Source organism: Rhinopithecus bieti, unplaced genomic scaffold (assembly GCF_001698545.2).
Source record: "Rhinopithecus bieti isolate Rb0 unplaced genomic scaffold, ASM169854v2 scaffold_25304, whole genome shotgun sequence".
Taxonomy (NCBI): domain Eukaryota; kingdom Metazoa; phylum Chordata; class Mammalia; order Primates; family Cercopithecidae; genus Rhinopithecus; species Rhinopithecus bieti.
This window is the reverse complement of record NW_016811568.1, coordinates 615,384-629,504: the sequence shown is the minus strand read 5'-3', so window position 1 is coordinate 629,504 and position 14,121 is coordinate 615,384. Positions and strand designations below refer to the sequence as shown.

At 45.4% G+C, this 14,121-nt stretch overlaps 2 protein-coding genes across 5 annotated transcripts in view; one reads left to right on the top strand and one right to left on the bottom strand.

The window, feature by feature from the left end:
- Positions 1 to 14,121, bottom strand: part of LOC108543558 (proline-rich protein 2-like) — a 39,736-nt gene that overhangs the window by 4,485 nt on the left and 21,130 nt on the right. The window contains exons 2-3 of the mRNA XM_017894088.1: positions 554 to 1,000; positions 442 to 513 (exon numbers count right to left, since the gene is read on the bottom strand). Of these exons, the coding sequence (XP_017749577.1) occupies positions 442 to 513; positions 554 to 1,000 (519 nt within the window). The remainder of the gene's footprint in view (positions 1 to 441; positions 514 to 553; positions 1,001 to 14,121) is intronic.
- The window catches only part of TCF20 (transcription factor 20), a 116,958-nt gene continuing 102,857 nt past the window's right edge, over positions 21 to 14,121 (top strand). For all 4 annotated transcript variants that reach the window (XR_001889608.1, XM_017894111.1, XM_017894109.1 and 1 more), the window contains exon 1: positions 21 to 127. The gene's annotated coding sequence lies outside the window, so the exon portion shown is untranslated. The remainder of the gene's footprint in view (positions 128 to 14,121) is intronic.

Sequence of the window (14,121 nt, the reverse complement as noted above, 5' to 3'; positions counted from 1 at the left end):
GGGCGCCCGAGCTGGAGGCGGCGGAGCCACCCCACCCCACCCCGCGCAGCGCCGCCAGCCGTCGCCACCGCTCCCTCCCCTCCCGCCCCCGGCGGAGGCCGAGGGACTGGGCGGGGGGCTCCAGCAGGTAACCGCCGCCCGGGCCTGAGGGGCAAGGAGAGGGTCGGGCCTGAGAGACTGGGGCCGGGCCTGGGTGTCCGGCCTGGGGGCCTGGGAGCAGAGGTCCTGGCCGGACCCAACCCGGGAGTGCGGAGCCCTCTGGACTCCGGAAAGCTAGGGTTTGAGGTGCTGAGGGGAGTGTTGCTGCCCGGCCCGACCCGAGAGTGCGGGCAGGGGCCCGGGCCAGGGCTGGCGTCAGAGGGCTGAGGTGTCTCGGGCCGGCCCGGGGATTCGGCGGAGCTTGGGCGCCGGTGTTCGCCCGAGGGTGCGGAGGGAAGGTACCTGCTCGCCGCGCGAGGCCTTGGGTGCAAAGGCGGCGAGTGTGAGCGGGCGGCGTCCGGGAGTCAGCGCCGCCTGTCTCGGGGCCCCTGGCAGCCCCGGGGGCACCGCACGCCTGCCTCGGGGCCCCTAGCAGCCCCGGGGGCACTGGCCGCGCTCGCCTCTTGGCTGCGGGCTGGAGGCGAGGCCAGCGGGGCTGGGCCGGGCTCTGGGCGGGAGGGCGCCGCGCTGGGGCGCCCGGGAGGACAGGGGCCCGTTTACTGCCATGTGAACACCTGAAGCCATGTGGACGCGGCTGCTTCTCGCCTGTTGGGGGCGGAGGGCAGGTACCGGCGGGCTGGGAGCAAGGTCCCGGCGCAGGACACACTTCCTGTGTGGGGCGGCCTCTCCTCCCGCGCCGCGGGGAACAGGGCGGGGTGTGCGAGCCGGGGTCTCTGGGCGAGGGAGCGCTCGTTTGGGGATCTGAGGCTCTCGTCCCTTTTTCGGGGGAAAGTGGTGGTTTGAGGGAGCGTGGCCAATCGGGCCGATTCCTCTCAGGCTGCGGCAGGAGGTGCACTGTCCCCTGGGCGCCGGAATGGGAGTGGAATTTAGTGAGTTGGGGGGCGGTGCCGAGGAGCGGCCGTCTCCTCTGCTTGTGGGTGGGATTATTGTCGGTTTCTGTGGTTGCGGATACCAATACGGTCTGCTGGTCTGTAATCAATCCTTTAGTCTGACCTTAGGGGTCAGGTCAAAATTAGGATTTTCCCCTTTTCCTTTTTGCTTTTTTCCCTTGAAGATTAGATGTCTCTGGTAACTGCTGTAAAATGGATGGAATTTTGGAGCTATTATCTAACAGGCTGATCTTTGAATGATAATTGGACCCTTATGTTAACAGCCTCAGTGAAGAGTGAAGAGTTTTATACAGCATCTTCCGCGGGGTAGCTGTTTGATGGGTGGGGTAACTTCACTGAATTCCGACCTAGGAGACCAGGAATCTGCTTACAGCTTTGACGCCAAATAAACTGCAGCCCAGGGCAAGTTACTTACCCTCGTAATTTCCTCATCTGTTAAGTGAGGATTCCCAGGTCAGACAGTACAGGGGTTTGTGGTTTTGCTTTTTTATCTCTCATTTTGTGCTCTGTTTTAGCCATAGGCAACTTTTCTGAAAAATGCAGACTGTACCTTAGCTGGCTTTTAAAAGCCTGTCTTTTAGCTTCCAGCCTCTGCCTTCAACAGAGCATAAAACTTAGGGTATACTCTTTTTTAAAATCCCACTTGCTGTTTGGTGCTTCAGAACAGAAAGTGTGTTATTCTGATCTGGGTGGAATGCACCTTACATATTTTTTGTCTTTGTGAAAGAAGTTATCAGAAATACTTCAGAGAATATTTGTCTACGTGGGAAATGTGTGGATAACATGTGATTGGGTCTGTGTATGTTGGCTCAGAGGAGTTCCAAGAGCTTTCTACGCAGGGGATTGTGGAGGATCCGGATCTTATTAAAGTTCTTCAAAGGACATTTGACATTTGGCTAACGGTTGAAATTTCCAGCCAGCTTCAGCATTCTCAGAGTAGGGGGACGAAGTAGAATGCCATAACGTCTCCTGTGAAATGGTATGCTAGTGGAGTTAACTGTCACCTCAGGGTGCACTAATTATTTGGCTCCCCCAACTTACTCCTTACTGGTAGCCAATGCTCTGCAGATGCTTAGGAACCGCAATTAGTTTCACTGATTTTATGGTGTGTGAAGGCCTTAGGCCATGCTTTTGACTGGCAAGTATTTCTGTACCAATCTCAGAATTTGTTTGTCTTAAATTTCTAGAACTGTGCTGTTTGGCCGGATATGTGCCAAATATGGTACAATATGGCTTTCTCAGATCACTTTTTATTTTTATATTTTATTTTTTTAATTAAATCCCCTTTTATTTATTTATTTATTTTGAAACAGTATGGTGTTCTGTTGCCCAGGCTGGAGTGCAGTGGCGCAGTCTCGGTTCACTGCAGCCTCCGCCTCCCTGGTTCAGGTGATTCTCCTGCCTCAGCCTCCCGAGTAGCTGGGATTAGAGGCGCACACCACCACACCCGGCTAATTTTTGTATTTTAAGTAGAGGCAGCATTTCGCCATGTTAGCCAGGCTAGTCTCGAACTCCTGACCTCAGGTGATCCGCCCACCTTAGCCTCCCAAAGTGCTGGGATTACAGGTGTGAGCCACTGCACCCGGCCTATATCACTTTTTGATTCAATCTCTTTGAACAGTTTCTAAAAGGATCCCAGCATAGGGGCAGAGTGTTTATGATACTGACTTTGGAGATGGTTTGGTAGTAGTTTTCTTGTGTGTTACCATCAGGCCTGTCACTGTCACTTTTGTGTTTATTTTTTGAGAAAGAGTCTTGCTCTTGTCGCCCAGGCTGGAGTGTAGTGGCACTATCTCAGCTCACTGCAACCTCCACCTCCTGGGTTCAAGCGATTCTCCCGCCTCAGCCACCCAAGTAGCTGGGACTACAGGTGCTCACCTCCGTGCCCAGCTAATTTTTGTATTTTAGAGATGGGATTTCACCATGCTGGGCAGGATGGTCTGGATCTCTTGACCTCGTGATCCACCTGCCTCAGCCCCCCAAAGTGCTGGGATTACAGGTGTGAGCCACTGTGCCCAGCCCACGAGTGGACACTTTTCTATAGCCACACAGATTATTTGGAATTTTCCAGAATAAACAATTTGTTAGGGTTTGAATTATGACCTTGTGTTCAGTGTGGTGTTTAAAAAACTCTTATTACTGAAATTGGTTTTGTTTTTTCTGTTATTGTTGTTTTGAGACGAAGTCTAGCTCTTGTTGCCTAGCCGGGAGTGCAGTGGTGCGATCTTGGCTCACTGCAACCTCCACCTCCTGGGTTCAAGTGATTCTCCTGCCTCAGCCTCCCGAGTAGCTAGAAATACAGGCATGCGCCACCTCGCCTGGCTAATTTTGTATTTTTAGTAGAGACGGGATTTCTCCATGTTGGTCAGACTGGTCTTGAACTCGACCTCAGGTGATCCGCCCGCCTCGGCCTCCCAAAGGGCTGGGATTACAGGCGTGAGCCACTGCTCCCGGCCTATTAAATTGTAAGCAGTTATCACACTCACATGTATATTACACTTGTCTTATAACTTACAAGGGAAAAAATTGTTATAAAATTTTCATTCAACAAAGTAATTTGTATGTATTTATGTGAGAGAAGGTTGCCAAAATTAGTAACATATCCGGAGACGTGGCTTTTAGGTTCCATAACCTAGTAGTGGTATACTTTTTTTTGAGATGGAGTCTCTCTCTGTTACCCAGGCTGGAGTGCAGTGGCACAGTCTCCGCTCACTTGCAAACTTCTCTTTTTAGGCTCAAGCGATTCCGCTGCCTCAGCCTCCCAAATAGATGGGATTACAGACTCCTGCCACCATGTCTGGCTATTTTTTTGTATTTTTAGTAGTGACGAGGTTTTGACATGTTGGCCAGGATAGTCTCAAACTCCAGACCTCAGGTGAGGTCAGGAGGTCATTCCCCTGCCTCAGCCTCCCAAAGTGCTGGGGTTACAGATGTGAGCACCTGCCCAACTTCCAAAAAATCTGTAAGATAAAATGGAGTGTAATTGAAATGATCACATTTACTTGGAGTTGGACTTTTTCTCATGAGTCCAACCTAAGTAGGAAAAAATGCTGGCATTTGTATAAAAAACAAGCCTTTGTGCTAGACTCTGTCCAAGGCATTTTAAATTGTGTTACAACATCCACCCAGCCGACCTTAGCGGTAGACCATCTTTCCTTTCCCTGAGAGGTGGTAGAGCTAGTGAGGGTCAAGGCTTAGATATAACCCTCCCCCTCTTGGCTCCAGAGCCTGTACTGTACTAGATTTTTTGCCTGCTCAAGGCACAGATCAGTCAGTGGTAAGTGTGGCCCTGGAATCCATATCTTCTTGCTGTGCCCCGCTTTTTTATTTTATTTTATTTATTTATTTATTTTGAGACGGAGTCTCGCTTTGTCGCCCAGGCTGCAGTGCAGTGGCACCATCTTGGCTCACTGCAAGCTCCGCCTCCTGGGTTCACGCCATTCTCCTGCCTCAGCCTCCGAGTAGCTGGGACTACAGGCATGCACCACCACACCCAGCTAATTTTTTGTATTTTTAGTAGAGACGGGGTTTCACTGTGTTAGCCAGGATGGTCTCAATCTCCTGACCTCATGATCCGCCTGCCTCGGCCTCCCAAAGTGCTGGGATTACAGGCGTGAGCCACCGCGCCCGGCTATTTTATTTTTTTATTTTAAAGCTATGATGAATCCGAAATCTAGATTCAGGTGAAATACTGGAAAGGGTGGTTTTTGAGACTGCTTATGCTTTTGTGATCCCCTGGGAGTTTCGTAAACTTTTACCTAGCCCATACTTGGTCAGTTTTGCCAGTGTACGTGAGATTTAATCTATGAAAAATTTCTGTTTTCCTACTTCATTCTGTCATTCTGTCCTGAGGTGAAAACTGTGCTATCAGCTTATAAGAGTAACATAATACATAAAGGGCTGTCTCTCTTCCTGACTAGTTTACAATGCATTAGAATCATTTTGTAGGGTGACTGCTCTCACTCAGTTTGACCAGTTGGGACTCAAAAGATGTATTTACCAAAGACAGTTCTTTCCCCAGTATATGCCTTAAGCCTTCTTACTCATGGGGACTTTGTGTTCAAGGCACCTTAGTACTCATTCATTCTGTCTGGGGCTTTGACTCTACTGTCTTCATTTTCTTTTTGTGGAGGTAAAAAAGTAACAAGATAAAGCAAAACAATAAAACTATTGGAGTAAAACGGTACATGAAAGTGACACCTTTGAAATACAGTAAGCCTGGGCAACATAGTAAGACCTGGTCTCTGCAAAATAAAAAAACCAGATGTGGTGGGTGCCTGTAGTCCCAACTATTCAGGAGGCTGAGGTGTGAGGATCATTTGAACCTGAGAGGTTGAGGCTACAGTGGACCATGTTGTTGCCATTGCACTGCAGTCTGGGAGACAGAGTAAGACCCTGTCCAAAAAAAAGAAATAGAATACAGTATACTGAAATCAAGGTGTTTATAGTTAGAGCATAATTTGATCACATCGCACTGGATAGTTTTTGATTATTGGTTAGGCTGTTGAAAGTCCTTTAATACCCTTGATACATGTGGTATGGGTGAAAAGGGTCTCATGGCGGAAACACAATCAGTACTTTCTGTGTAAGAGCAGTGTTTGCTTTGTGGGTAATATGCATGACCCAGCAGGAAGATGAACTAGAAAGTGAGTTAGCTGGTATATCAGTGACTTATTTAATCTGGTGCTTCATAGTGGGGAATTGAGAAAGAAGACTACTAGGGGAAATATCATTATTGCAGTATGCGTATGTAAGCTGTTCTATAGGAAAGAGTAGAACTTCACTGCAACATTTGATATCAGTCTGATTGGAAGATGGTTTGCACATGTGAACATCATGTCCCTGAATGTGAATTAAGGTCCGCTTGTGTGTGTGCGCTAATTTTTTTTACAGGCATTCTCAGCATGGGAAGTACAGTGGTGGACAAGAAAGAGCCTACTCTGGAGACAGACTGTAAACAGTAAATAAAAATGTCAGGTGATGATAATAGCGTTGAAGAAAATAAGAAAACAATGTGAAATAACTCGGGGGATGTTACTTTAGAGTGGTCACAAAGATACTCCCTGTTCTGAAGCCTTTTTTGCCAGTGGGGCAGTTGAACTTGATCTGTGGGCTGGATGAAAATGACATTAAACAAAGTAAATAATTTGTTTCAGCCCTGAGCATCTTGAGAAGTTAATCCAAAGGATGGAAGTGGGCTGGTTTGAAGTGTTCCCTCTGTTTATATCTTTATGCTCTGTGAATAGGGACCTGGCTCAAAAGAGCTTAAGGGAGATCATTAGTGGTACCTTGTAAAGGCTAAGAAAGAGGAGTGCTGGCTGCTTTTTTTTAAAAATCATCCTGATAAAAAATATAGAGATGTATTATAATAGTGAGTGTTAGTGTAGGAAACATGTCTCTGGTTGTGTCTATTACCCCCCCTCCCCCCGCTCCCCTACTTTAGATCTAGACCTGTAGTTGTGTTCATGTTTCTTTGTTGGGAATCCTCTATTTGGATAGGGGGCTGGGGATATCAAGGCAAGCAAGGAAAGCTCTAAGCAGAGGCTCTGGCAAGGGAGGGAACCATGCAGATCAGACAGGCTTTGTTAACCATAGCCAAGAGGGTTCATCCTCTCAGTCTTTCCCAGCCAGCTGGCATCCAGCATGCCTTCTCCCACCCCCTTTCCATACTCTGATGATAGAATTTTAGAGCTGGAAGACACCTAAGAAATTGTCTAGTCTAACCCTTTGGCTTTACAACTCAGGAAGATGCCAAGAAGCTGGTAATTTACCCAAAGTTATGCGGCTTTATACTGACAGAATCAAGGGTAGGACCTGTTCTTTGCCATCTGTGCCCCATGCTCTTACCAGCATAGTTGACAGTGGCTCTTGAGTGGAAAAAGGAAGCTCCTGGGTTTTAATGTACTCAGGAAAAAGCCTATATAGTTCCAATCTTAAGATATCAAGGGGAGACAGTACACATCAGTCTTGAAAGCAGAGACAAAATTGTACTACTGTTAATTTTCACAAAGATATGTAGTGTTGGCTTCTTAGGCCCCATTGGTTTCTCTCATCCTAATTATGCCTTGGTCCAAAATAGGTGACATAGAGAAACTTCCTTTGCCGTGATCAGAATTAGTTCATTTAGAGTGAGGCCTTTTAGATGTAGGGTGAAACTCCTGATAGGTGGCTAAAATGGGTAAGTTAAGTCTCCAGCAGCTATAAGTTCTTTTACCTCCAGACCTCAGTTTCAGAGAAGCCAGATTTCACTGTTGCATTTAGAAGTGCCCTAAGGATGAAGCACTACTTTGAAAGTGTGGAGAATGTTACTGTGCTTGGCAAGAATAGGGATTCTTGAGAAGTCAAGCAGGGAAGTACTTCCCTGGGCGTTTCCCTGACTTAGTGCTGTGGGGGACCAATTACGTGAGGACAGATTTTGTATCCCTTTGGCAGTGATGTGAGAGGATACTATTGCTGAAGAAAGTCCACGTGATGGAAGGCAGCAGAGCGTGTGAAGGAGGATACGCAACCTCATCCTGGCTCCATCACTTGCTATCAGTGACTTCAGGCATTTTGCCTGAGCTGTAGTTTCCTCATCTGTGCAATGGAGATATATCTTCTTTTGGGCTGTTGGGGGAAGGAACTAAAATAGGAAAAGTATATGGTGAAGTGGACTGCCTGCAGGTGGCACTTAGAATGGTAGCTGTCCATTAAACCATCAGTCTGTGTTGTGCTATATACTAAGACACTGGACTAGAGCAGGGTTGGTCCCTGCCAATTCTGTTGATTTTTATGTCCTCAAATATTGGCCTAGTAGATAGTAGAGAAGCGCAATTAAATAGGGGTATCAAAAGTGTTCTCATAAGGGGAATAGAAGGTGCTGTACCAGGTGTGTGACCCTGACTTAAAAGGTCACTAGAGGGTTCTCAGAGCAGGACCATGTATTTCCTCATCAGCCTGCTGAATTCAGTGTCTCTTCCCACCTCTGGTTGTTCATCCTCTTATGCTTGACCATTGGTATTCTCCAGACCCTATTTTTTCAGTGTTCTGTCTCTCTTGGTGATCTCTGGTCTCCCCAGGCTTTTGTGTTTGTTCATAAGCTGATGATCCCCACATTGACATCTTCAGCTAGATGTCTTCTAGCGCATTCAACTCCTGCTCGACACAGCGGCTTGACCATCTCACTGGTATCGTGAGCTTCTTAAGTCCAAAACTGAACACTTACTCCTCGCAAACTCTTTGTCCTACATTTGTCCCCCAGTCCATAAGTGGCTCTACCATTTACCCAGTTTCTCAAATCAGATTTCTCCTTTTCTCTCACCAACGTCTACCTCTAAATCTATCACCGAGTTACTGTCAGTGCTATTTCCGTAAGATAACTTCTTTCATCTGTACTGCCACTACCCTCTTCACCTCTTACCTGAAACATGATGATGGCCGCCTCATTTCTGCTCGTGTCTCTATTCTACTTCACCCAGAACGGCCAAGAGTCGTGTGTCTGTTTAAAATCTTTTAATGGTTTCCCATAGCACTTAGATTCCAAACTCCTCCACATGGTTCACAAGGGCCGGAATAATCTGGCTCCCACCTGTCTCTGACCCTCCTGCTGCTTTTGCTCACGGCCCTCCAGTCACATTCACGTTTTTTTTTTAGGCCCTGGAAGGTGGCAAGCTCTTTCCCATCTCTGGAACCTTTTGCGAGACAGAGTCTTGCTCTGTCGCCAAGGCTGGAGTGCAGTGGCCCAATCTTGGCTCACTGCAACCTCTGCCTCCCAGGTTCAAGTGATTCTCCTGCCTCAGCCTCCCGAATAGCTGGGATTACAGGTGCCCGCCACCAGGCCCAGCTAATTTTTGTTTTTAGTAGAGACGGTGTTTCACCATGTTGGCCAGGCTGGTCTTGAACTCCTGACCTCGTGATCTGCCCACCTCGGCCTCCCAAAGTGCTGGGATTACAGGTGTGAGCCACCATCTGGAACTTTTTAGTATACTATTTCCTCTGTCTATAGCCCTCTGGCAAGGCTAGCCTTTTTCTCATCCTTCAGGATATTTGTTGAATGAATAAGAGGCAGCAAAGGGGATAGGGCAAGGAGGAAAGTGTCCTCTGAGTGTATCTACAAAGGTCTAAAAAAAAAAAAAAAGATGTGGAATGAAATATGTTTGAAGAGCTGAAAGACTGAGTTTGGTTGTGGCATAGGTAAGAGTTATTTAAGCAAAACACGTAGGACTCAGGCAGCTGGAACTTGAATGCATTGCTGATGGGAGTATAAAATGATACAACCACTTTGGAAAACTGGCAGTTTCTCAAAAAGTTGAACATGTATCTGCCCTGTGACCCAGCAGTTTAATTTCTAGGTATTTATCCAAGAGAAATGAAAATGTCCACAAATATGACTTACATGAGAATATTGATAGCCAAATGATAACCAAAAGTAAACAGTCCGGATGTCCATCAGCGAGACAGTGGATAACAAGTCGGCATGTTCATACAGTGGAAGACCACAAACAATAAAAAGGAACAAACTACAGACACGTGTAATAAGGATTAATCTCACAAACATTATGCTCAGTGAAAAGCCAAACAAAAATCATACGTAATGGGTGATCCCACTTAACAGCATTCCAGAATGGGCAGAACTTATTTGTGAACTAGATTTCAGATTGATGTTGCTTCTTGGATAGAAAGGAATTGACTAGGAGAAGATGTGAGGGAACTTTTTAGAATATGAAAATAGTTAGGTCTTGATAGGCACTCATCAAAACTGATTAAATCGTATGCTGTATGTGATTTAACTGTAAAAATCACCTGTAACCTGCAGCCAGAAACAACGCAGGAACTGTTCTTGATTCCTTTTCCCCCTCACTCTCAACATCTAATTGCCCAGCAGGCTCTGTTCACGTTATATTCAAAACATATCCTGAGTTTGGGCCAGTTGTGGTGGCTCACATCTGTAATCCCAGCACTTTGGGAGGCTAAGGCAGGTGGATTGCTTGAGCCCAGGAGTTTTAGAAAGGCCTGGTCTACGCAGTGAGACCCTGTCTCTAAAATGTTTTTAAGTTAACCAGGAATGATGATGTTCATCTGTGGTCTCAGTTACTTGGGAGGCTGAGGTGGGAGTATTGCATCAGCTAGCTGTGATTGTGCCACACAAAAACCATGTACATATATGTATCTCATGAATTTGTTCCCTCTCATCTCAAGAACTATACCTTCTTATCTGAACTGTATTATTAGTTTCCTGTTTTTCTTACCCCCTGTTTTTACCTTCCTCCCAAACCATTTTTTCCACTTATCAGCTAAAGTGACCTCTTAAAAATTCAAATTAGATTATGTCAATTGCCTTCCTAAAATGCTCCAGTGGTTTTTCATTGCTTTCATGGTGGTCAGCAGGGTCCTATCTAACTTTTGTCTCCCTCTGAACCCGTTTGACCTGGTCTCCTTGCTCTCTAAGCTATGGGTTTGTTGGCCATCCCTGTTTCTTGAACTCCTCAAGCTTATTTCTACCTTGGCTCCTCCTTCTGTCTGGAACACTCTGCTTCTCAAATCTTTGACTTGTTTCTGTTTGTCATTCAGGTTCAACTTAAATGTAACCTCTGAGAGGTTTTCTCTGACCCTTCCTGTCTAAAGTAGTGCCCCATTGCATCACCCTGCCTTGTTTTGTTCATAGCTTTTATTATAGTCTGAATCTATCTATTTTTTAAAACATTTTTAAATTTATTTATTTATTTTTAAAAAATAGAGACAAAGGTCTCACTTTGCCCAGGCTCGTCTTGAACTCCTGGCTTCAAGCGATCCTTCTGGGATTACAGGCATGAGCCTCCATGAACAGCCTGAATTTATCTTGTCCTTTAGTTTACTTCCCTCTTCCTCTCAGGATTAAGCGTGCCTCCTTCACTGTTATATAGGCAGCAGTATTTGATACACGGTGGGCCAGATGTGTTAAGTGACATTATTGAGGACAGTGGTGTTAGGATGAGAGCTGTTGAAGATAGGCTTGGTGAGGGAGGAGGTGCCAAGGAGAGGCAAGACTTCTTTTGGGAAACTAGGTGATGGCATTGCCATTCATTGAATTAGAAAACAACCGAGGAAGTGAAGATTGGAATAGGGTATAAAGTGATGAACTTGGTTTTGAATGTAAGTTTGAGATGCTTGTAAGGCATCACGTGTTTGAGCACAGATCTGCCATTTAGGAGAAGGAACTGGCCTATAGATGAAAACTTGGAGGTTTGTGTATATATCATAATTCCAGCCTAGGAGTACATGAGATTGCCCTTAGTGGTAGATGAAGAAGGTGAATATGTGGAGAAGTTGTTTCTACCTTGTTTCCTAAGTGATGGGCATATCCTGCTAGTAATAGAGTCTTAGCTTGGGTCTCAGCCCCTAACAGGTTTTGTAGTTTCAGAACCCCCCAGGGAGTTATGTTATTCTTGCTAACAATGACAAGTGCTCACGAGCCCAGAACAGAAACTGAGAAAAGTGAAAGATAAAGGGAGCATGGTGGCTCTTAAATAGCAGCAGGGCTGCAACCAGATAAGCTGGAGGAAACTCCAGAGAGCATGGAACCAGGGAAGAGTTTTTCTGGTCAGACTTTTATAATTCTTTGTCTAGTTTTGGATTCCATTGATTTGGACACAACTTTTTGTGCCTTGTGTCTGGCAGTAGACAAGATTACTGAGAAATGTCAGTTGGGTGGAGAGGGAGGCAGGCTTCTGGGGAGTGATAACTGAAGCTAGATTGTCATGTGTTGATGAGAAAGGTGAAGCGAAGACAGTAAATTGGGAGTCAGTCCTTCCTAAAGTTTGGCTGTTGGAGAAAAGGAAAATACAGATGCAGGGAGAATCTGGGATTAAGAGAAGAACTCTTTTATGTGTTTTTTTTCTTTTAACATAAATACTTCTTACGGAGTTATGTCCTGATAAACCCATCCATCCTAAGTCAAAAGTATATTTAATACACCTAGCCTACTGAATGTCATAGCCTAGCCTAGCCTTAGATGTGCTCACAACACCTACATTAGCCTATAATTGGGCAAAATCATCTAACACAAAGCCGATTTTATAATGAAAGTGTTGAATTTATTGAATACTAAACTGAAAAAGTGAGAAGCAGAATGGTTATGTGGGTACTCAAAATAGGGTTCCTACTGAATGCTTGTCACTTTCGCACTATCCTGAAGTGAAAATCCTAAGTATATGAGAAACCAGAGCATGCGTAAATCCTGATGAGGAGCCAGCACACAGGATGGTGTGAAGATGCAGGAGACTGAGAGGATGTTGGATTGAGGACCTTCCTGGGGAACTCAGAACCCAGTGTGATCCCCTGTGATTGGCGTTGGGTAGTAAGAATATCCTTCTCCCAGAGGAGAGCAGAGGTGTGAGCAGAGGTGTGTGGGTGAGAAGCAGACTGCACACAGGGCAGGAATGTAAGGAATACTCTTTGCACACTGAAAATCCTCTGCCTAGGGAGGAGGAGGGGGTGTGGAGAGTTGGAGATTTCAAGAAATCATGAAAGATTTTAAGAAACTTCCTGCCAAGCAGATAGAGCTGACTAAGGAAACAATAATTGTAAGGATAAAGTAAGAAAGTAGTTAAGATGAGCTTTCTACTTCCTGGGATTTTAGAGAAACTGGTCAGACCTTTATAATTCTTTGTCTAGTTTTGGATTCCATTGATTTGGACACAACTTTTTGTGCCTTGTGTCTGGCAATTCCACTGTTCCCCATACACTTCTGCCAATCCCATTTATTAGACCAGTGACTTGTAAATTATTTCAGAGCCCTCACATGTTATTAAAAAATATGTATGTAGCACTGGCTGTGTAGGTAGGTGGCAGTGTAGTAAGTGTTATATCAAAACAGAATAAGATGAGAGTAAGCCGGGGGGCACTCTCATCTCTTCCGTGCTGGGCTCCCCCAGGTCTGCAGAGGCATTTTGGGGCACAGGTGGCCTGGCTGGGGTAGAAATGAGGGTCATCCTCTTCCCAACTCCAGCCAGAGCAACTCATCATCTCTCTTATCTTTTGGGTATATCAACATAAGATTTTTGCTGAAAAAAAGACTTGCAGAATATTTTCAAACACCCCTTCACTAGGCTATAAGGCCCTTATAGTCAGGCCTGTGTTTTGCTTTTATAGCCGCATCGTCTGCATTGTTGCCTGTCAGTGCATTGAGAATGAATGTAACCATTTTGCCTCTGAGCCTCTGCTCTCTAATACTTTTCCCTCCTCCCCATCTCTAGCCATATATTACAGTTAAAATAAAATGTGTCTGTTTCATCGCAAATTTGTATATTCTTAGGTGATCGCCATTCCTTAGTAATCGATGTCTTTATGTCCTGTTCACATAATTCTATTAAAGTAATGTTGAATTTGGATTTGTTGTAGAAAACTTGCAAGGCTCTTCTAACAGTAACTAAAATCAGTAAAGAATAGGAGAAAAAATCCAGAGAAAATATAAGCAGGAAAACCATTGCAGACAGGGTCAGATGGAATATTAGCAGTTTAGGTGACAAACCCAGAGAACCACCTGCCCTGTAAGGAATGCCGGGTATTTCTCCTGGAGGGTTTTGTTTTAATTTTTGAGACAGGGTCTTGTGCTGTCACCTAGGCTAGAGTGTGGTGACATGATCATGGCTCACTGCAGCCTTGAGTTCCTGGGCTCAAATGATCTTCCTGACTCAGCCTCCTATCTGGGACTACAGGCGCATGCCACCACACCCTGCTAATTTTATTTATTTTCTTTTGTAGAGATCGGGGTCTTGCTTTGTTGACCAAGGTCTGATTTTGAACTCCTGGCCTCAAGCAATCTTCCCCCTAGGCCTCCCAATCCTATAATCCTAGTGCTGGGATTATAGGCGTAAGTCACTGTGCCTGGCCCATGGAGAGTTTTAGAACATTAAAATAGAATTGTTACTCCATGGCAGAAGTATAGAGAACATGCCTGCCAGATTCCAGCCAGAAATAAACGCAACATACAGTCAGTGTAAATGAACCTGAACAGATTTACCAGTACCTGCACATTAGTAGACAGATGTAAATGAAAAGGTACACTATGCATTGAACTTAATGCTACTTTTTTGGTTTTTTTTCCTAATAGATG